This window comes from Chiloscyllium plagiosum, unplaced genomic scaffold (assembly GCF_037043375.1).
Source record: "Chiloscyllium plagiosum isolate Xiang-an unplaced genomic scaffold, Cpla_swu_hap1 HiC_scaffold_42, whole genome shotgun sequence".
Classification (NCBI taxonomy): Eukaryota; Metazoa; Chordata; class Chondrichthyes; order Orectolobiformes; family Hemiscylliidae; genus Chiloscyllium; species Chiloscyllium plagiosum.
Window position 1 is genome coordinate 59,334,735 of NW_028270180.1, and position 24,082 is coordinate 59,358,816.

General features: G+C 44.3%; 1 protein-coding gene across 1 annotated transcript in view; it reads right to left on the minus strand.

The window, feature by feature from the left end:
• Positions 1 to 23,535, minus strand: part of LOC148137827 (uncharacterized) — a 209,923-nt gene extending 186,388 nt beyond the window's left edge. Inside the window, exons 1-3 of the mRNA XM_087982123.1 lie at positions 23,374 to 23,535; positions 23,052 to 23,272; positions 2,077 to 2,129 (exon numbers count right to left, since the gene is read on the minus strand). Of these exons, the coding sequence (XP_087838249.1) occupies positions 2,077 to 2,129; positions 23,052 to 23,272; positions 23,374 to 23,535 (436 nt within the window). The remainder of the gene's footprint in view (positions 1 to 2,076; positions 2,130 to 23,051; positions 23,273 to 23,373) is intronic.
• Positions 23,536 to 24,082: the final 547 nt, after the last annotated feature.

The following is a 24,082-nucleotide window of genomic DNA, read 5'->3' on the forward strand; positions in this document are numbered from 1 at the left end:
TGTCCATGACAGTATCGGTAAGAGTGACCACGCATAGTCATTCTGGAGACAAAGTCCCACCTTCTCATTGAGAATAACCTCCATCATTTTGGGTGGTACTATCACCGTGCTAAATGGGACAGACTTCAAGCAGATCTAGCAGCTCAAGTCTGGGTTTCTATAAGCTGCTGTGGGTCAGCAATAGCAGCAGAATTGTACTCCAGCACGACCTCATGACCTGGCATATTGCCTTCACAACAATTACCATCAAGCCAGAGGATCAACCTTGGATCAATGGAGTGTGTAGGAGGGCAGGATCAGCACCAAGCATAACTGAAAATGAGGTGTCAGCCTGGTGAAGCCACCAACCAGGAAAACGTGTGTGCCAAACAGCATAAGCAATAAGTGATAAACAGAGCTTAGTGATCCCACAAGCAATGGTTCAGATCTCTGCTGTCCTTCCACTTCGAGTTGAGAATAGTTGTGGACAATTAGACAAGTCATTGGAGGAGATGTATCCACAAAAATCCCCATCCTTACTGATAGAAGAGCCCAGCACTTCAGTGTATAAGATAAGGCTAATGCATTCACAACAATCTTCAGTCAGAAGTGCTGAGTGGATGATCCATCTCGGCCTCCTCCAGTTGTCCTCAGCAATTCAGCTACCAGTCATCAGCCAATTTGATTCAGTCCATGTGATATCCAGATTCAGTTGGATACACTGGATACTACAAAGGGTACATACCCTGACAACATTCTGGCAATAGTACTGGCAACTTGTGCTCCAGAACTTGTCACTGCCCTAACTAAGCTGTTCCAATATCGTGACAACAATGACATTTCCCGATTATGTGGAAAATTACTCAAGTATCTCCGATACATAAAAAGCAGAACAAATCCAATCCGGCCAATTACCAACCCATCAGTAAAGTGGTGGAAGGTGTCAGTGCTTTCAAGCAAAACCTGCTCAGCAATAACCTGCTCAATGACGCTCAGTTTTGGCTCCACCAGGGCCACTCAGCTCCTGACCTCATTACCTTAGTTCAAACATGGACAAATGAGCTGAATTCCAGAGGTGTGGTGAGAGTGACAACCCTTTAAAATAAGGCTGCCTTCGACCAAGTGTGGTATCAAGGGGCCTGAACAAAACTGGAATCAATGGGTATCAGGGGCAAACTCCCCGCTGGTTAGAACCATACCTGACACTTAGGAAGATGGTCATGATTGATAAAGGTCAGTCAACTCAGCTCCAGGACAAGTCTGTAAGAGTCCCTCGGGCAGTGGTCTCGGCCCAAACATCTTTGAGGCTGCTTCACCAATGACCTTCCCTCCATTTTAGGGTCAGAAGTGGGATGTTGGCCAATGATTGCACAAGGCTCAGCAACATTTGTGGCTCCTCAGATACTGAAGCAATCCATGTCCAAATGCGACAAGATCTGGACAGTATCCAGGCTGACAAGTGGCAAGTAATATTCAGGCCACACAAATGCCAGACCGTGACCATCTCCACTAAAATACAATCTAACCACTGTTTCTTGGCGTTCAATGCTATTACCATCACTGAATCCACAGTGGATTGCAGCGGTTCAACAAGGCAGCTCACCACCAACCTCTCAAGAGGCAACCAGGGACAGGCAATAAATGCTGGCCCAGCCAGTCACACCCAGATTCACGATTTTGTTTAAAGAATTAACAGTGGACGGTTGCTTAGACATCATAGTGATCGGTGCTCAGGCCCCAGCTGTTCACAATAGCCATTAAACATTTGGTTGCTGGAATCAAATACAATATATCCTAACCTGCTGACAGAACTAAAGGATGTTGGATTGTGAGTGGGTGAAGAGGTTGTAAAAAGCTTCAAGGTGACTTCGACAAGTGGAGTGAATGGGCAAATATTTTGCAGATGGAGAGCAAGGTGTGTAGAGGTGACGGTTTGCCCTTCGTTGGGAACAATAGACTGGAAGCATATCGTTTGAAAAGGGATTGTTTGGAACATGTTGATCTACAAAGGGACGCATGCACCTTTTTGTTGTTTCCTTCTGCGCATCCCTCCAAGTTCCCTGCAGCGCAGTGAGGTCTGAACCCAAAAGGCAATACTGGGAATGGAATTGGCACGCTGACCAGTGTACATAGACCCTCCAAGTGGGGAGCTGTAACATTGCAAATGTTCATTGCAAAGTGACATTTCCAGAACCTGCACCTGCATGTCTCTTTGTTCGGCAACATTTCACAGGGCACGACAGTACTTTAACTTACCAAAATGCAAAACCCCACAAATATCTAAATTAAACTCCATCTGTCAGTCCTTGGCCCTTTCATGGCCAACGGTGCCGTTATATTCTGAGATTATCTTCTTCACTGTCCACTGCACCACTTTGTTCATGTTATATGTAAACGTACTAACCTTGCCTCCAATATTCACGTCCAAGTCGTTGATATACATGCTGAAAAGTAATGAGCTCAACACTGATTCTTTCAACACACTGCTGGCCACAGGTTTCCAGTCTGAAAAACAATCCGTTACCTTCAATCCAATTTTTTATCCAATTGGTTAGCTTTCCCTGGATTGCATGTGATCTAACCTTAGTAATCTGGCTATGATGAGGAAACTCATTAAACGCCTTGCTGCAGTCTGTGTAAACAGATGATACCACAGTGCCTTCGTCAATCTTCTTTTTCACCTCGTCGAAATACTCAATCACGTTAATGAGACATGATTTCCATAGCGAAAAGCCATGTTGACTTTACGTAATAAGTCCTTGCCTTTCTAAATGCATGTAAGTCCTATCCTTCAGAATTCCCTCCAACAAGCTGCCCTCGTCAGACGTTAGGCTCACTGAGTATATAATTTCCTGTGTTTTTCGATCACTTTTCCCTTTTCTAGCCCCATTCCTCCATTGGCCTCAAAATTTAAAATATAACTAAGTTGGTGATATGGCCAAGCATATCATTCTCAGAGTGTGTCAGGCTCAGTGTTAGGAAAGGGTCAGGCAAATTTCTTTAATCTGCTAAAACAAGGCGTTTACGATGAAAAACACAATTACTCAAACTATGATGGAAAGAAGAATGATGAGAGGATATTGCAAAAATATACATTGACATTTCCCTTTGGTAAATATTGTGGAACACACACACACACACACGTGGCAGAAGGAAAAATTAACATTTGGATCAGATGATATTTTGCTTGTAGACTCATTTAGTCCTACAGCATGAAGACAGACCCTTTGGCCCAAACTGGTCCATGCTGACTCAAATGTTCATCCACACTAACACCATTTCCTTGCACTTGGCCCATATTGTTCTGAACCTTTCCCACCCATACACTTGTTCAAGTGCCTTTTAAATGTTAATGTAAATGCATCAAATTGTGCAAAAAAGCTGCCACTCTTGTTTCCTTTTATTCTGTTCTCCTCTAACCTTAAACTGATGCCCTCCAGTCCTCGATTCCCCAACTCTGGGAAAAAAAGACTGTCCTTTCACCAAAACCATGCCTCTCATGATCTTGTACACTTCAGATTAGATACCCTACAGTATGGAAACAGGCCCTTCAGCCAGCAAGTCCACATCAACCCTCCGAATAGTTACCCACCCAGGCCCATTCCTCTAGCCTATGTTTATCCCTGCCGAATGCGTCGAACACTATGTTCGATTTAGTATGGCCAATTCACCTGACCTTCATATCTTCAGACTGTGGGAAGAAACCAGAGTACCCGGAGGAAACCTGCGCAGACATAGGGAGAATGTGCAAACTCTACACAGACACTCGCCCGAGGTGCGAATCGAACCCGGAGCCCTGGCGCTGTGAGGCAGTAGTGCGAACAACTGAGCCACCGTGCTACCCCTTTTATACAGATTATGGAGCTTGTTAATTCCACATCATTTGAGTGAAGCGATAAGGAAAACCTTCTGAATTCACAGGAAAGAAACGGAGATGTCGAAGTGAGGCAAAAGAGTTATTGTGATCAACCCTGAGAGTGTTGCGGAGGCATTATTTCGGGTATGTTGGGCAGATGTTTTCTTCTTTATAAGGAATGATCACCTTACCACAGAGAGAGGGCAATGGGGTTCCACCAGACTAATCCCTGGGATGGTGGTACCATGAGGAGTGAAAAAATAATCCGTAGTGCTGTGAGAGAATAAGAGGTGATTGCATTGAAACTTTAGGGGGATGGATAGTCACCCATCATGTTCTCAACAAACACTAATACGGTGATAGTTTCCATGGCTTGTTATTTTTGCACTCGGGTTACATGATTCGCAATAGTTTAAGAGTCTCTAAGGACATTCCCCTCACCCGACCTTGACTCTACGTGTCGATTGAGAGAGACAGAGGGTCATTCTTTGAATAAACTGTCCGCACATTAATACAGTGTATTTGCTGTATGATTCTGCACTGAGTGTCATGTTATCCACAAACATTACAGCAGCCACAATACCTTCATTCTAAAACAGTTAACTATTCCCACCAGCTTCTGACGTCCATGGAGAATATGTTTCTGACTTCTTAGAGATGGAAGGAGTCTCCTTCACACTTGGGATGAAGCATATGGCTTCCTTCCTCACTGTCAGCAAACCGCATTAAAGTGTCATGTGTTGCACAGGTAATGGAGCTACAAGGAACATCGGGGATCCCTCTATGAGTGACGTCTTTGCTCCATTGATTTGTCAGGTTTGAGCATCAAGGATACCCTCCTGTTCCTGTATACGTGACTCAAGGGTCTGAATGGTCTCCTCTTGGTTACATGGAATAGGTTCAAGCGCCTGATTGGGCTCTGCCTGCTCCTATTTAACAGTTCGATGTGCTGACCAGACCCAACCTCTTCCTTGGAACAGGCAGGAGAATTGAATGTGTTGTCCCACTTCTTGATCAGTAATTTCGATGGGCTGAATAGCTTCCAAATATCAGTGCGTAACAAGCTTGAGATGCTGAATGAGCTTCTCTTTTAACTGTGGAAATGTACAGTATCTGTCCGTGCTGTTGTATGAATGCCACAGGCACTTTAACAGCACATGACTGAATTTTGTCCAGGTTTTGCTGCACATGGACACAGATTGGTTCAGGAGCTGAGGGGGTGGGGGGGCACATTGTTCTGAACATTGTGTGATCTTCAGTAACCCTCCCAACTTCTGATCTTGTGATTGCGAAAGACATTGATGAAACAGCTGAAGGTGTTTGTGCTAAGGAACTAACCTAAGGATCTCCTGAAGAAATGTCCGGGGACTGAGAAGACTGTCGACCATTGATCTCAAGCATCTTTCTTTGTACGCTGAAAGACCCCAACGAGTTGGGAGGTTACACCTAATTCCCATTCAGCTCAAATATATAGGTTGTCCCGATGACACCCTCAGTCAAATATTGCCTTTATATCGTGGCCATTCTCTCTTCCCTGAGCCCCTATGTTCAACTCTTGTTCATATCAATAGGTGACGGTGCATATATGGGGATTGTTTTCTTCTCACAGAGGATAATAGCTTTAAATTAAGGTTGTGTAGGTATAGGACAGATGTTAGGGGTAGGTTCTTTACTCAGCGAGTCGTGAGTTCATGGAATGCCCTGCCAGTAGCAGTGGTGGACTCTCCCTCATTATGGGCATTTAAGCGGGCATTGGATAGCCAAATGGAGGATAGTGGGCTAGTGTAGGTTAGGTGGGCTTGGATCGGCGCAACATCGAGGGCCGAAGGGCCTGTACTGCGCTGTATTCTTCTATGTTCTATGTTCTATGTAAGCAATGTCTGGAATTATCTGGGCTAGAGAGCTAGGGGAGCTAGATCACTGAAAGTATTTAAAGAGGAGGTAGATTAATTTTTGACCTGTCAGTTTTCACATTCTCCCTGTGTCTGCGTGGGTTCCCTCCCACAGTCCAAAAATGTGCAGTTTAGGTGAATTGGTTAATGTTAGTGTTAGGTGAAGGGGTTAATGTAGGGGAATGTTAGCCTTCCTAACCTGCAATCTTCTTCCTGACCTCTCCGCCCCCACCCCACTCTGACCTATCACCCTAACCTTGCCCTCTTTCCACCTATCGCATTTCCAACGCCCCGCCCCCAAGTCCCTCCTCCGTACCTTTTATCTTAGCCTGCTGGACACACTTTCCTCATTCCTGAAGAAGGGCTTATGCCCGAAACGTCGATTCTCCTGTTCCCTGGATGCTGCCTGACCTGCTGCGCTGTTCCAGCAACACATTTTCAGCTCTGATCTCCAGCATCTGCAGACCTCACTTTCTCCTCATAGCATAACACCACACAAGCATGAAAAAAAGAAACAGAATGATGTTATTCGGTCCACTGAGCCTGATATGCCGTTCGATAGTTTCTAATATGTTCCTCAACATCATTCTCCTGCCTTCCCCGAGAATCCTTGATCCCCTTATAAAGCAAAAGCATATCTGTTCTGTCTTTTTGGCACTAGTGTCTGTATGTGTGCGCGTCCATCTGCTTGTGATCCGTGTATTTGTTTGTCTATGTCTGTCTTTCTTTGTATCAGCCTGTGTGTTTGTATCTGTATTTGTGTCTACTTGTGTGTGACTCTATATGTCGCTGTGTGTTTCTAATTGTGTGTATGCATGTCCCCTTGTATATATTGTGTTTGTTCTTATATTGAAGTGTTTACCAATAATTCTGTGTATTTATGCGTCTGCATCTCTGTGCGGTGAGGTATCTGCGTTTTTTTGGGGGGAGTGAAAGGACTGTCTTTGGAAATGCCACTGGACTTAAAGTGAGAACTGTCTTTTAATTAGCACTGTTCCTTACTCGGTCAGTGGGACATGGACGTTTCAGAAACTCCATGTGAGGCGTCCCAGTCCGCTCCATCTTCTACTAGCGTCCTCCCCACATGGTGGGGGTAGGCGGTTGCCGGAATGAAGATTGGGCACTCTACCAACCTGCTTGGCCCTTTTTGTCCTATTCCAGGCTGTTTCTCTTGGAAAGGGAGAATAGGAGTGAGGGCAGGAGTGGGTGATCCTGCTGTTAGTCCTGGTGGAAGTGGGGCTCGGGGGAATGGTGAGGTGTCTGGAATTAGTCAGTCGACAGTTTTGCATTCACATAGTATTATTGTTGTGTGCGAGTGTGGGGTATTGCGTCGGTGACAAAGAAAGTGTGGGAGGATACTGATTTCAATAGTGACAGTGGTAGTGCGTGAGCTGTATATGGAGATAGAGCGTGAGGATTGTCTGAGAGTAGGTGCTATGGCAGATATACAGTGAGTGTGAGGGAGCAGAGAGAATACAGTGACCTTTATCCTGACAGAGCCGGGAGGATATTGATGCTTGTCCTGTATTGATGGACAGTTCTTCAGATCATGTCAGAGTCGAGGTGAGCCTCCCGAATGTCTTGCCCAAGTCTATCACTAATAATGACACAGACCTGTCCCTCAGCTTCAACAGAATCGGTTTAGCTCGAGCTTACAAATAGCAAGGAGAAGCAAATATTTGTGTGTCATATATCGAAACCAAAACGGTTGCAGAAAGTCTGAGCATCATATGCTCTGGAAATTAGATATGCAAGTATTGTGAATACTGCAGTCTTATTGGATTGTCTCATTTTGCATCTAAAGTGCATTGACTAAGTGACTGTTCATGCTGTGAAAAGTAAGTTCCATAAGTGTATATGAAGTGGATTGAAGAGTGTGTTGTGATGCAAACTAGAGAGCAGGTTATTTCGAATTTGTTGTTGTGTGATCAGACGTACGAATTAATGACCTTGCTCTGAAGCAACTTTCAAGGAATAATGAGATTAATAAGGTGGATTTTACACGGTGTCTGCATACAATATAGAATGCTTCAACATTTTTGGTTGAACGTCATGGAAATCTTGTAGCTCGAGGGTCAAAATAGCTTCAGTGAATTGGGAAAGTATAAAATAACATTCAATAATAATAAAAAAAACAATGGTTGTTCGAGCCATAGAGTCAACAGTACGGAGACAGGAGCTTTATCCCAAGCTAAACCCTTCCGACCAAAACGTCCATCCATGCTATTCCCATTTCCCTCCCATTGCCCCGTATCCTTCTAATCATTTCCTGTACGCGTATTTGACCAAGTGCCTTTTAAATGTTGTTAATGTACCCGCCTCAACCACTTCCACTGGCACCTCATTCCATATGCATACCAACACCTGTGTAACACGGTTCTGCCTCAGGTTCCCTTGAATTCTTTCTCCTCTGAACTTAAACCAATACCCTATAGTCTGTGAATGCCCAACCCTGGGAAACAAGACTGAGTGCATTCACTCTGTCCATGCCTGTCATGACCTTATACATTTCCATCAGATCCCCTCAATCTTATAGTGTAAAGTTAAAAGTCGTAGCTTGTCTAATCTCTCCCTTTCACTCAGGCCATTGAAACATCAACATTCTTGTAAATTTCTTCAGCACTCTTTCCAGTTTAATATAATCCTTCCTATAGCAAAATGAACAAAACTAAACATAATGCTACCAATATGGCCTCATCAGCATCCTGTATAACGGCAACATATCTCCATAATTGCGATACTCATCAATATACACTAATGAAGGCCAGTGTGCCAAAAGCTTTCTTCACTGTCCTGTCTACCTCTTAATCAACTTGCAAAGAACCCTGCACCTGAATTCCAAGATCCTCCTGTTCCACCACATTGCTTAGGACCCAACCATTCACCATAAAACTCCAACCTTGATTTGACTGTCTAAAATGCAAGAAATTACACTGATCTATATCAAAATCCATTTGTTAATTCTCAGCCCACTTCCCCAGCTGATCATGGTATTGCTGTAATTTCTGAAATTTATAATAACCTTTCTCACTCTCAATGATGCTGCCTATTTTAGTGTCGTCTTCAAACTTACAGATCATGCCTGTACATTCTCATCTTTATGTATGTAATATATAGTGGTCCCATGCACGAACCGCTGAGGCATTCCACCCGTCACAGGCCTCCAGTCTGACCAGCATTCTTCCAGTATTACGCTCTGCCTCCTAACATCAGGTCAATTTTGTACCTAATTTGCCAGCTCCCCCTCATTTCCATGTGTTCTAACCTTCCAGAGCAGCATACCTTACTGAATGCCTTACGAGAATCCATATAGACTGCATATACCACGTTGCCCTCCTCAACGTTGCTGGTCACTTCATCAAGGAACGCCAATAAGTTTGTGAGTCATGATTTCCCTTGCGCAAAGACGTGCTGACTTTGATGTCTGGCTTTTGCCCGAAACATCAATTTTCCTGCTCCTCGGATACAGCCTGACCTGCTGTGCTTTTGCAGCACCATTCTAATCTTACTCCGAATGTCACCCTGCCTTTTCAAATGCATATATATCCAATTGCTCCGAATCTTCTGAAGTAACTTACCAATTAGATTTTAGATTAACTGGTCTTTAGTTCCCAGGTTTATCTTTGTAGCCTTTCTTGAATAAGGGCACAGCATTCACTCCCCTCCAGTCGACAGGGACCTCACTCGTTGGTCAGCAATGATGGAATGGAACCAACCAGGGCTCCAGCAATTTCTTCTCTATCCTTCTGCAGTGTTCCTGAATATATCTGGCCAGGACCAGGAGTTTTTAGAAATACTGCAAAGTTTGAAATATACGTCTGTTTATTTCAGCTACAAACACCGAAGAGTGGGAAAGTGACTCAGTGATGGTTAACATAACAAATTAGAAAATATATTCATCATAGGAAATGACTTCAGAAGATTTCCAGGCTTTGTGGAAACATAAGATTTCTCAGAAATTAACGATCCAGAAAAGGAAAGCCATGAAACTGGTAAGGAAATCGAAAAGAGAGCGAGCATGCTAACAAACAGGAACACAAAGACTGCATTAATCTGCGATCTATATTTCAAAGGAAACAAAATAAATCCAAGATCAAATGTGGAAATTTGTAATCGGGAGAGTAGAGGTCGTGGAGAACAGGGAAATGGCCAAGAAAATAACTAATCTGTCTTCATAGAGGATGTTCCATAAAACCACCCAGTAATACCAAGTGATCATATCGGATTTCTGGAGCTGAATACATCAATTCAATTCATATCAGTAACAAGGTAGCACGTTATAATGTAGCTGGAATGACTTTTGCTAAGTCTGACAAAACAGATATACGTTCTATCAAAATGTCAGAAATAAATCACCAATAGTAGTATCAACTGCACTGTCGATGACTGTGTTTTATTTTCCTGTACATTCTGCAGAGACCGGAAGCCATTGTAGATAAATACTAGTTAGTAAACGTGATCCAAGCACTATAGACGAATGGAAGGGATCCAAACAGCTACAAAGGGAAGAAGACATCGTGTCGAGAAATGCAGACCAATTAACTTGACATCTGTTGGGAAACTGTTTGAATCTATTACACAGGATGAGATTTTTGATTTTTAGAAATTAGCAGCAACAATGGAGAGAATCATCATGCATTTCTGTTAGATAAATCATAGTTGATAAACTCGGAATTGTTTGAAGTTGTTTCTTACAGCATAGATAACGGGGGTCCAGTAGAAGTGGCATATATTGGATTTTCGGAAAGGTTTCTATCAGAACTCAAACAGTCAGTTCGTAAATACAAAGAATATGAAGGGTATTTGGAGGAATATATGTAAGTGGAAAGTTAATGTTTGGTTTGCCTTCATTTTAGAGAGTCAGGACATTGACGTTAACACATGTTGAAGCAGTTTCACAGCGTGTTGGTGAGACTGCACCTGGAATATGGTGTACATTTTCGGTGAACGAATCTCAGAAAGAAAATACTGACCACAGAGGAAGTGCAATGGATATTGTAGAGATGAATCCCTCAGATAGCGAAATTGCCTGATGAGGAAACTTGGCCTCTGTTCTCGAGAGTTTCAAAGAATGAGAGTTGGGTCAGAGTGAAATTTAGAAAATTCACAAAGCATATGACAAGTTGGAAGTTAACAGAATGATTCCCTGGCTACGTAATCCACATTCAAGGCAAATAATGGCAGGATCTGTGACAGGCCATTTAAGACTGCAATAACGAGAAAACCCTTCACTTGGAGGGGACTGACTAACACAAGGGCATGGAAACATGCTGGCAGTCAAGATGAGGGAGAATCTCCAGATAATCTACCAGTGTGTCAAGCGGAACAGAATAACCAGGGAACAGGTAGGACTCATTAGTGACTTGCCAAGTTGTATCCAAATCAACTTTAGTGGTAGGAGACAGAGGGTGGGGTTCGAAGGCTGTTTGTGTGACTGGAGGCCAGTGTCCAATAGTGCACCACGGGGAGCAATGTTGTGTCCTTTATCATTTATGATTCGGAGGTGCTGGTGTTGGACTGGGGTGGACAAAATTAAAAATCGTATAACACCAGGTTATAGTCTAACAGATTTTTTTCGGTGGCTGCTGCTTCACCAAAGCGCACGACCACCTGTTGAAGAAGCAGCACGTCGAAAGCTAGTGTTTCCGAATAAACCTGTTGAACTATAACCTGATGTTGTGTGATTTTTTAACCTTACTGTTCGTGGTATTCATAAATGATGCAGCTGCGAATATGGTCGAAGGGTGAAGTGGGGTGATAAGTAAGTTTGTGTTTGATACAAAGATTGGCCGGGTGGATGGCAGTGCGGAGGATGGTCTTATGTTACAGTAAGATACAGATGAAATGGACAGATGGGTGGATAAATGACAGATGGAATGTAACCCTGATAGCTCCGAGTTGATGCACGTTGGAAGAAGGAACCAGATAGCGGAATACTCAATGACTGGCAGCACGCTGGGAAGCTCGGAGGGTGCTTCTCCACACCTGGATTGGACTAGACAGGTTAATAACAATTTGGGAAAGCATAGGGGATCGTAAACATAGCCTTTATTCATCGAGGCATAGGTTCTAAGAGCTATGTGGAACTTTGGTGAGTCCAAGATGGAATGCTGTGTATTGTTCTGGGAAACACATTACAGGAAGAATGTGATTGCACTGGAGGGGGTGCAGAAGATATTCACCAGGATGTTCCGTGTGATGGAGCATATCAGCTATGGGGAGAGGCTGGATAAGCTCGTGTTGTATAGTTTGAGGAGAGAAGGCTGAGGGGGCCGTGATTCAGAAGGATGGGATTACAAGGGACATGGACACGGTGGATCGACAGCAGCTGTTCCTTTTTAGTCAACGGACCACACGTTTAAAGTGAAGGGATTGAGGTTTAGTGAGGATATGAGGATTACTTCTCACCCAGAGGTATTAGGGTCTGGAGTGCACTTCTTGAGAGCGGTGTTGTCATGGTAACCTCAAAACCATTCGAAAATATATGGATGTGCACTTGAAATGCCATAAGATTCATGGCTACGGGTCTTGTGTCGGAGAGTCGGCCGAATGTAGACCGTGCTGAACTTCTCATGTTACAGGGTCTGTGCTTCTGTAATTTTATGGCTGTAGAAGGCCAATCGCTGAGTAGCTGAAAATAGGAATTGTTGGGATTCTGAAGAATACCTTAACAAAGATTATAAGAGTGAACTTGTAATACCTTCTGGAAATATGTTAATGGCAAAGTTAAGAGAAAAAAGGTGCAGCTTTCTTACAGTCTAATACCAGATAATTGATTACAGGGAAATAGCAAATACTTCAGTTATGTCTTTACAGAAGAAAACAAAACAAAAAAGAAAACTCCCAGCAATGCTAGAGAACTCTATTCTGGTGAGAAAAAAAAGAATAGAATGAAACAGCAAATTAACACTCTGGAGAAAGTATTGGACTGCAAGTGATGGGCATAGACAAAGTCGACAGAGATTTATCAAATGGGAATCGTATTTGAGAAAGTAGCTTTTAGCAAAATTATGGAGAAGTTATCAATGCAATACGATTGGAATCTCAGAAGGATTTTTGATAAAGTTACAAGCTTATTGTGCAAATTCAAAATCTATGGGACTGGAGCTAATATATAGTCATGACTTTAGAATGGGTGAGTAACAAAACAATGTTATTTAAAATGGAAAGCCTGGAGGATATAGCTAGGACCAAGGCTTGGGCCCCAGCTATTCCTAATAAACATCGCATCTTTGGTTGAGGGGCCCAAATGCATAATTTCCAAGTCTGCTGACAGCACAAAACGACGTCAGCTTGTGAATGAGTAAGGATAATGTAAGAAAGCTCCAAGGAGATTGAGACAATTTGAGTGTCTCGGCAAATACGTGTCTGATAGAGAGCAATGGGAGAAATGAGATGTTGTGTACTTTGATGGGAACAATAGAATGGGAGCCTACTATTTGAAAAGAGATTGGTTGAAAAATGTTGATCTATAAATGAACTTAATCTGCATTTTTGTTTATTTCTGCGTGGCCCTCCGAGTCCATGTAGGGCAGTGAGTTCTGAATGCAGACGTCAATACTGGAAATGACATTGGCAAGCTTATCAGTGGGTCGCTGTAACATTGAAAATAATCTGGATCTCCCTGCACACCAGTCACTGAAAGCAATATTATAGGAGCATAAAGCAGTTAGGAAGGTAAATGGTGTGTTGACGTTTATTTTAGGAGGATTTGTATACAGGAGGAAGAGTCATTTACTGCAGCTGTACAGGGCCTTGGCGAGACCCCCGTCACAAACATTGTGTAGTATTCTGTGCAGTTTTGGTCTCCTTACCTAATAAAGGACAGACATGATATTGAGGTAGAGCAGTGAAGGATGACCAGACTGATCTCTGGGATGACAGGCGTATTGTGGGAATAGATCAAAGTTTGGAAGAAGATCTGTAGCTCGGGTGCTCATTGTAGTGGTTCTGTTCGCCGACCTGGGAATTTGTGTTGCAGACGTTTCGTCCCCTGTCTAGGTGACATCCTCAGTGCTTGGGGGACTCCTGTGAAGCGCTTCTGTGATGTTTCCTCCGGCATTTATAGTGATTGTATCTGCCAGGTCCGGTCGTCAGTTCCAGCTGTCCGGTGCTGGAACTGGTATATTGGGTCCAGGTCGACATGGGACGAAACGTCTGCAACACAAATTCCCAGCTGTGGGAGTAGAGTTTGGGCCACTGGGCCTTTATTCCATGGGCTTCAGGAAAATGAGTGGAGATTTCAGTGGAAATCTCAAAACCTCCAACCCTGGCAATATCTTTGTAAATCGTTTCTGAATCCTTTCAGGTTCCATCCATTTTTCCAATATGGGATAGACCGGAATTGCACGAAATATTCAATAGTGGCCTAACCAATGTCCAGTACAGCCACAACATGACCTCCCAACTCCTATATCCTATACTGACCAACAACGACAAGTATATCAAACACCTTCTTCATTATCTTATCTACCTGCGACTCCAATTTCAAAATACAATGAACCTGCACTCCAAGGTCTCATTCTTTAACATCACTCTCCAAGGACTTAACATTAAATGTATAAGTCAAGCCTTGATTTTCCTTGCCAATATGCAGCACCTCATATTTGACCAAATTAAACTCCATCTTCCACTCCTCAGCCCTTGGTCCATCTGATCAAGATCTCGTTATAGTCTGAGGTATATTTTTTTCTCTGTCCACTGCACCTCCTATTTTGGTGTCAAATATGAACGTACTAACCATAGTTCCTATGTGCACATGCAAATCATTTAGATAAATGACGAACAGCATTGGATCCAGCACCAATCATTGTGGCACTCCACTGGTCACAGGCCTCCAGCCTGAAAAACAGCCCCCACCACCACTCTCTGTCTTCTACCTATGAGCCAATTCTGTATCCAAATGGCTAGTTCTCCCTGTAGTCCATGTAATCTTACGTTGTTAACCAGTTTCCAATGAGGAACCTTGTCCACCGCCTTACTGAAGTCCATATAGACCACGTCCACTGCTCTGCTCTCATCAATCCTTTTTGTTACTTCTTCAAGAAAAAAAATCAAGTTCTTGAGACATGATCCCCCACGCACAAAGCCATGTTGACTTTCTCAAATCAGTCCTTGCCTTTCCAAATATGTTTAAATCCTGTCCTTCAGGATTCCCTCCAACAACCTGCCCACCACCGATGTCAGGTTCACTGGTCTATTGTTCCCTGGCTTTTCCTTCCCAGTTTTTTTTTAATAATAGTACCAGGTTAGTCAGCCTCATGTCTTCCAACATCTCACCTGTGGCTATTGATGATAAGAACATGTCATCAAGATTCCCAGCAATCACTTCTCGAGCTTCGCACAGAGTACTTGTGCATACCTGATCAGGACCTATGAAGTGCATTTCAATTACATATCATTTGATTCATGTGTGGAATGATCATCCTGAGCAGTGATAGACGTGTGTAAAGTTACAATGTTTCAAAGACATTTTATTAAGTATAAGAATCAGAGAAGGTTTGTAAAATATGGTCCGAGTACAGGAACATGGAAGTAGTTTAGTTTGAGATTGATGTTACAACTGAGTATACAGGTCATTGGGCCTGTTTATGAGCCCCCCCCGTAACTCTATGATTCCATGTGTGCTTCTATGTCTAAGTATGTATCTGCATATTTCTGTCTGCGCTTGTTTATTTGTTTGTGTCTGTATGTGCATCTGTGTATATCTATCTGTCTGTGCATGTTACGTATGTTCCTGTGTTAGTGTGTGCATGTGTGTTTGTATCTCTATCTCTGCATCTGTGTGAAATGGGAACTCTTTTGTTTGGGATGAGTCATTGAAATGGCATTAAAAACCTTCCTCCCTCTCCTTCTCCCTCTGTCTCTCTCTCTCTTTTGCTGGAAGTGATGCAATACCATAATCTTCTGGTGTCTTTAGGAACGTTCAATCCTTTCCCACATATAAGATAATTTGTAAGGGTAAGTCACAAGACATTGCGTTTTGCAGTGTGCGCGTGTGCATGCTTGTGCATTTCTTTGTGTGCCTCTCTCTGTGTGTTTGTGCATGACTGTGTGTATTTGTGTGTGTGTGCATGCGTGTGCATGTGTCTGGGGATTGTGGGCATCTGTGTGCCTGTAAGTGTTTGTGTGTGTTTGTCTATGTGTATGTATGTGTGTACGTATATTTTTGCGTGTGTGTTAATGCGTGTGTATGTTTGAGTGTGTGTGCCTGTCTGTGTGTGTCTGTGTTAGCATATGTGTTGGTTTGTGAGGAGTGTGGGTGTTTGTGCGTGTTAGTGTATGCGTCTGTTTGAGTATGCCTGTGTGTGTGTGTGCCTGTGAGTGTGCGTGTGTGGGAAGTGTGGTTGTCTGTGCATGTGGGGAGTGTGGATGTCTCTGGGTGGGAAGTGTGGCTGTCTGTGTGTTTGTGCGTGTGTGTCGGGGTGTGTGTGTCAGTCTATCTGTCTGTGTCTGTGTGTGTGTTTCTGTGTCTGTGTGTGCGTGTTTGTCTGTGTTGAAGAGTGTGGTGGTAAAAAAACACAGTTGTTCCGGCAGCATTCAAGGAGCAGGAGAGTCGAAATATCGAGCATCATCCCTTCATTAGGAATGAGGCTTGTGGGCGAAAGGGGCTGAGGGATAAATGGGAGGGAGCGATGCTGGCGGGAAGGTAGCTGAGAAAGCGACCGTTAAATGAAGATGGGGTGAAGGTGATAGGTCGGAGCGGACGGTGGAGTGGATAAGTGGGAACGAAGATGAATAGGTGGTACAGTTCAAGAAGGAGGTGCCGAGTTGGAGGGTTGGACCTGCAATAAGGTGAGGGGGGCGGTGAATGAGGAAACTGGTGAAATCTGTAGCTGTGTGTGCTTTGCATGTGTGTGTGTGTATGTGTGTGTGTGTGTCGGTCGACATGTGTATGTTTGTGTGTCTGTATGTCTCTGCATCTGGGTGTGTGCATGGGGGTTAGGGGTGGCTGTGAATATGTGTGTGTCTGTGAGCAGATGTATGTGTGTCTCTAAGCGTGTCTGTTTCTGCGAGTGTGTGTGCATCTATGTATGTATGTTTCTGCGTGTGTGTCTGCATCTGCGTGTCTGTTTGTGTGAGTGTGTGTCTTTGTGAGAGTGTATGTGTCTGTGTGTGTGTTGACGGTGCTGTCAGTTTGGATGGTGCTGTGAGCTGTTACACTCCCTCTGTCCCTCCCAAACTGAATCCCTGATGATTTTCCCTCTCTATTCCCACCTGTACAGTAGTGTGGGGAGACCAGCAGAGACTGATAGCAACAAAAAGCTCAGCCCGTCTATCAACATTTGAGGATAGAAATGAAAGAACCCTTCCTCAGAACTCGTGTCAGGAGATTATTACATCACGTTAAGCACCACAGAGACTGTCAAACTCGCCCCATAATGATGCACGCACTAATACAGAGACATAGAGGCACTCAGAAATACACTGACACGAATACAGACATGGAGAGTCTGTCAGTATTACTCTTGCTCCATGGTAATCTTGTCAATATTTCACTCACTCTGTCTGGTGTGTGTCAGTATTTCAGTCTGTCCTTAGTGAGTGTGTTAGTATTGCACTTGCTCACACCAGTGGATGAGTCAGTATTTCTGTATGGAGTGTTACTGTAGAACAATTTCAAGGTTTGTAGATACCAAAACTGGAAGACTGGAAGAATTGTAAAGTGTGTGGAGGGCAAAGTGGAATTACAACAGGACAGTGACAAGTTGGTATAGAACACAGGCATGTAGTATCAATGCACGATAGTGAGGGCGTGAAGGAACGGATATTTGGCACTCCACCACCCGGTGTGGCCCTTTCTGTCCTATTCCAGGCTGTTTCTCCTGGAATGGAGAAAGGGAATGAGGGTGAGATTGAGTGTCCTTACTGTTAGTTCTGGTGCAGTTGGGGAGAGGGGAAATGGTGAGGTGCCGGTGGGAGTCAGTCCACATTGTTGTATCCATGCAGTGTTGGCAGCGTGTGTGTGTGTGTGTGGGGGGGGGGGGGTGGGGGAGGTGTTAGCGGAGAAAGAGAGAGGTGGAAGGTGCGGCATGCAGCAATGAGAGTGATGGAGCTTGAGCCTTGTTCGGGAGTAGGTGCTGTAACAGATGTACTGTGAGTGTGAGGCTGGCATTGAATGAGAGGGATATCATGGGGTAATGTGGGTAGTTAATGAGGTGATTTCAATAAGATCACACCAGGAAGCTAGCTCAAACTCGTACATACAATCTCTCGGTCACACTCAATGAATACTGGCTCATGTAGCAGGATGCAAACAGAATGTCTTCATTTCTGCAGCCTGAAACCTGGAAACACATTCTTCTATGATATGTCTTTCGATCTTCTTGTCTCTGTCTATACCCCAATGTTGTGATATTTAATCTGATTTCCCAACCCATCTTTTCTGGCAGTGAATTTCACACCCACAGCACCCCCTTGTCATGGCAAAATGGAGATACGGAGCTGTAAGTGGACGGGAAATGCACATCCTGTCACTTCCAGCATGATCTGCAAGTTTCCCTACACTGGGCAGTGATCTAATACCGTATAACTTCGCAAGGCACTGGGGGGGGGGGTGTACACAGCTCTACATGCGGAGAGGGTAACTGCTCCTGCTTTATAGATCAATGCACTGGGGCGTTGGACACAGCGCTACATGCTGGAGGGTAATTGCTCTGGTTTACAGTTCAATTCACTGGGGTGTTATATACAGTCCTACCTGCTGGGAGGATAACTGTTCCTGGTTTACAGTTCAATGCACTGGGGTGGGGTAGATAGCTCTACATGCTGGGAGGGTAACCGCTCCTGGTTTACAGTTCAATGCACTGGGGTGGTGTAAACTGCTCTACATGCTGGGAGGGCAACTGTTCCTGGTTTAAAGTTCAATGCACTGGGATGGGTGTACAAAGCTTTACATGCTGGGAGGGTAAATGCACCTGGTTTACAATCTATTCACCAGTGAGTACATCATAGCTCTCTGTGCAGGCCAGAATATCTGGTCCTGGTTTACAGATCAATGCATTCTGCAGGCTGCGTAACTCCACGTCCTGGACAAATATCCCGTCCGGATTTGTAGATCAATAAACTGCTGTGGCCTGCATAGCTCCCGGTCCTGGACAGATTATCTAGTCCGGATTTAAAGATGAACGTTCTGATCTGATCTATGCCGTGTTTCACTCTGGACAGGTTGCTGGATTGTATTTACCAGTGCAATGGATTAATCTGCACACAGTGTTCCACACTGGACTGATTGTTGGCTTGTACTGAGCAGTGCACTTGCCTGATCTACACAGTGTTACATGGTGAACAAATATCTCCTCTGGGTGTATGGTCTCTGGACTAGTTCTTACAGGTGTATTGAGAATGTGTATATCTAATCATTTCAGCTGATCTGGCAATGTCTTTAGTTCCCATTCTTGTAAATGGACATTCTGACTCTCACCCCAGTAATACTACAGTGTGTCCATACACAGTACATCATGTTGGTGAATACTCACTAATCTGGCAACAGCCACAGCCTGTTCATTCAGAAGCAGGCAGCCATTCCCATTGTTTTCGGTTCTCCAAGGAGAAAGGAAAGGTGGACTCCCAAAGAAACGTCGTCTCCTTAGTACACAATCCTCCCCCAACACTCCTCATTGCCAAACAACCACATCAAAATATCCCATGTGTGCTAAGAGCAATGGGGCCCCTGGGAACATCAGGGAGCAGACCATCAGGGAGGTGAAACAACACTGCCCATGTCTGAACGGGTCAAAATAAACCCTGCAGTGTTCAGTATTTCATTATGTCGTGAAATCTCTCTCCATATATGTAATACACAGCCTTTTATTCCTCCTGAAACCAAATCGCTGGTGCACGGTTACCCACGTTATGTTCTATTTACCAAGTTGTTGTCCATTGCTTAGAATCATAGAGATGTACAGCATGGAAACAGACCTTTCGGTTCAACCAGTCCATGCCGACCAGATATCCCAACCCAATCTAGTCCCACCTGGCAGCACCTGGCCCATATCCCTCCAAACACTTCTTATTCATATACGCATCCAAATGCCTCTTAAATGTTGCAATTGTACCAGTCTCCACCATGTCATCTGGCAGCTCATTCCATATACGTGCCATCCTCTGCGTGAAAATGTTGCCCCTTAGGTCTCTTTCATATCTTTTCCCTCTCACCCTAAACCTATGCCCTCTCGTTCTGGACTCCCCGACCCCAGGGAAAAGACTTTGCCTATTTATCCTATCCGTGCCTCTCACAATTTTGTCAACCTCTATAAGGTCACCCCTCAGTCTCCAACGCTCCAGGGAAAACACTCCTAGTCTGTTCAGCCTCTCCCTGTAGCTCAGATCCTCCAACCCTGGCAACATCCTTGAAACTCTTTTCTGAATCCTTTCAAGTTTCACAACATCTTTCACAACATCTTTTTCGATAGGAAAGAGAGCAGAATTGCACGCAATATTCCAACAGTGGCCTAATCAATGTCCTGTACATCTGCAACATGACCGCCCAACTCGTGTACTCAAAACTCTGACCAATAAAGGAAAGCATTCCAAACGCCTTTTTCACTATCCTATCTACCTGCGACTCCACTTTCAAGGAGCTATGAACCTGCACTCTAAGGTCTCTTTGTTCTGCAACACTCCCTAGGACATTACCGTCAAGTGTATAAGTCCTGCTAAGATTTGCTTTCCCAAAATGAAGCACTGCGCATTTATCTGAATTAAACTCCATCTGCCACTTCTCAGTCCATTGGACCGTCTGGACAAGATCCTGCTGTACTCTGAGGTCACCCACTTTGCTGTCCACGACACCTCCAATTTTGGTGTCATCTGCAAACTTAACTAACTCTACCTCTTATGCTCGCATCCAAATCAATTATGTAAATGGCAAAAGGTAGTGGATCGAGCAATGATCCTTGTGGCTCTCCACTGGTCACAGGCCACCAGTCTGAAAAACAACACTCCACCACCACCCTCTGTCTTCTACCTTTGAATCAGTTCTGCATCCAAATGTCTAGTTCTCACTGTATTCCATGAGATCTAACCTTGCTAATCAGTCTCCCATGGGGAACCTTGTCGGACGCCTTACTGAAGTCCATATAGATCACATCTACTGCTCTGACCTCTCAATCTTCTTTGTTACTTCTTCAAAAAACTCAATCAAATTTGGGAGACATGATTTCCCACACACAGCTTATCAACTTGCAGATTCTCTACCTCCTCATGATAACTTCAGTTCCTGCTTAACTTAGTGTCAGTTTAAATTTAGTTGGAACACGTTTGAGCCATTTCTGGAAACCGTTGATATAGTTGCAAATAGTTGAGGCCCAGCACTGGTCACTGTGTCACTGCAGTCGTTTATTTGCGTTAAATTGATAGAGACTGATTTATCCCTAATTTATCCCTGCTCCTGGTTCCGTAACCAGTCCTCCCGGTATTCCTGTGTAGCAGCTTTGAAAGGCTGAATGTTCCCTTTCAATTTCTGTGTAACAGGTATGAGAGATTAAAATATCGTCTCCAATTGCTGAGTAACAGCCTCCAATGGCTGAATGGCCTCATTCTGTTCCTGGTTAAAACTCTTGATGGGCTGAATAGCCTGCTTCAGTATCGGTGTAGTTATGAATGGTGCTGACCATTTTGGAACCATCAGTGAAAAGCCCACTTCTGACTGTATGATGTAGGGAAGGCAATTAATTCTGCAGCAGCTGCGAGCCTACAGTGCCTCACGGATTCCCAGTTTCCATTTGCTGTGTCCTTTAGAAGTATGGCCTACTTCACAGGAGAGAGTGCCACATAACGCATTGAGCAGCGTCTTCAATATGAGGCTGAGACTTTCCCTCCGCTAGGACTGTGTGCTGGCTGCTCCTACAGATACTGTTAGAGACAGATCCAGCTGGGACAAGGCATTTGGTGAGAATGTTTCGCTCTTGTTGGTTCTCCCATCTCCTTCCCCAGTCTGCTGCTGTGTATGTGAGGCCCCTCACTGCTCAGTCAGTGGTGGGCCTGTGGATACACTCTTGGTGATGAACATTGAAGTCCCACACCCAGAGAATGTTCAGGGGAACTGAGTTATCACGAAGGAGAGGGGTGAGGGGCAGGAGATGTCCATCATAAGGTTATGTCCTAGCCCATCTGTAACCTGTTACCATGAGGTTTCCCGGGTTCTGGAATCAATGCTGTGGAATTGTAGGGTAAATCCTTCCATGACTGTATCCCAGGATGTCCCAAATAAGTGGTGGGTCTGTTCTGCCGGTGCGACAGGATACTCCCAGGGATGGTTAATGGGGCTTCATGAAACATTACCCATCAGGCCTGATTATGTGAGCATGATGGCGTCAAACTGTTTCCTTACCGTGCGTATGGTGCTGGAAAAGCACATTAAGTCAGGTAGCATTCAAGGAGCAGGGGAATCGGTTTCAGGCATAAGCCCCTCATCAGGAATGAGGCTTGTATGGTCGTGGGGCTGAGAGATAAATGGGAGGGAGCTGGGGCTGGGGCTGGGATTCGGCGAAAGGTAGCTGAGATTATGATTGATAGATGGAGGTAGGGAAAGTTGATAGGTCAGAGAGGAGAGCGGGGTGGATGGGGGAAAGGTGATGGACAAGTCAAGGAGTCTTTCGGAACATTCTGTCCCAACATTCTATAACTGACATTCCCTGGAACATTCTGTTCCCAACATTTTTTACCCGATATTCTCCGAAACATTCCATCCCGAACGTTGTTGTGAAAGACCGGACGTCAGTGAATTGAACAAACGATAAAGGTCCCGAGTGAAGACATCCTGTTCCAAGGAGAAGGAGACACTGTTCCGAAGTCCCCTTAGGTAGTTAAAGGATTGAATAAGTTTTCCATGTGTTTACGTTTCTTCACGACACAGGATCGACCACAATTTAGACCAATAGACAGAAATATCCAAGCTCCGTTTGTCTTCAGGAAACTGGGAGACAATCCTTCAGGACAGCAGCGTTTTCGCCCTCTGTATTAGGAACTGGGAAGAACTGACCTGTGTCTGCTCTCGAGTGATCGAGGTTGTGGGAATGTTCCAGAAACCATCTGTTATTATGGATGTGCCTCTGTGTGTTTGGGGTGGGAGGGATTCTCGTGTTTTATGTCAAATTTTTGTCAGTAATTCAGACCATCCCATTTGTTATTCCAGCTCCAATTATTTTAGTGACTATCTGAATGCAGTGACACATTTGAAAACCTCACTGCGTCCCCCATCAAACTGGTCCTTTTGCCTCCAGGCTGATGGATAATGTGTCTGTTTTCCTTCCTCACAGTAAACGTAGTGACAATCTACGTCCTGCTGTATAAAGATTGTGGATTGTCTCCATGTGTCAGACGTTACCTGGGGGCCATGGCAGCTGCGGATCTCCTGGTCATTATCCTTGACTTGATATTGAGACATATTCCCATTGTTTATCGGGAACAGTTTTATTTCCTGAAGGACTCCGTCCCCGTGTGTAATATCCACGCCGTCCTGCTTTATGCAGCCACTGACTGCTCTGTCTGGTTCACCGTCACTTTCACCTTTGATCGCTTTGTGGCCATTTGTTGTCAGAAGCTGAAAAGTAAATATTGCAGTGAGAAAACGGCGGCTGTGGTTCTGGGAGCAGTGACTGTGCTGAGCTGTATAAAGAACATTTTTTGGTATTTTATGCTCACGGCTCGGTATTGGCTGGTGAACGAACCCTGGTTTTGTGATGTAACAGTCGCCATTGCATTCTCCAGTGTCTGGGCCACAATCGAGTTCCTCCACCACATTCTAACCCCGACTCTCCCGTTTCTCCTGATCCTGCTGCTCAATGTTCTCACCGTCAGACACATTTTAGTGACCAGTAGAGCCCGCAGGAGACTTCGCTCTCACACCAATGGGGACGCTCAGTCTGACACAGAAATGAGAAACCGAAAAAAATCCATAATTTTACTGTTTGTGATCTCAGCCAATTTCATCCTGTTATGGTCAACGTTAATGGTGTTTTCTATATGGAACCGGATGCATAATATTGGGTATTACTCTATATATCTCTATCCCTTTGTGCGGGAATTGGGCTTCATGCTGCAACTCCTCAGTTGCTGCACAAACACCGCGATTTATGTCATAACCCAGACTAAGTTCAAACAGCAGCTGAAGAATGTACTGAAATATCCCTTCACTCAAATCCATCAAGCAATCAAATTCAGTTATTAATCAATCCATCTGGGATGTACTTATTTCAGTTCAGTGTTTCAGCAATGGCGCAGCCTGTCGCTATGGTAACAGACTGAAGGTAGCGCTGGTTTGTACATCCTTATCCCACGGGGGGTTACAGGGACACATTTCAATGTTTCTCACAACTCAGTAGCCAGTGAGAAAAGACACCATCCCACTGAC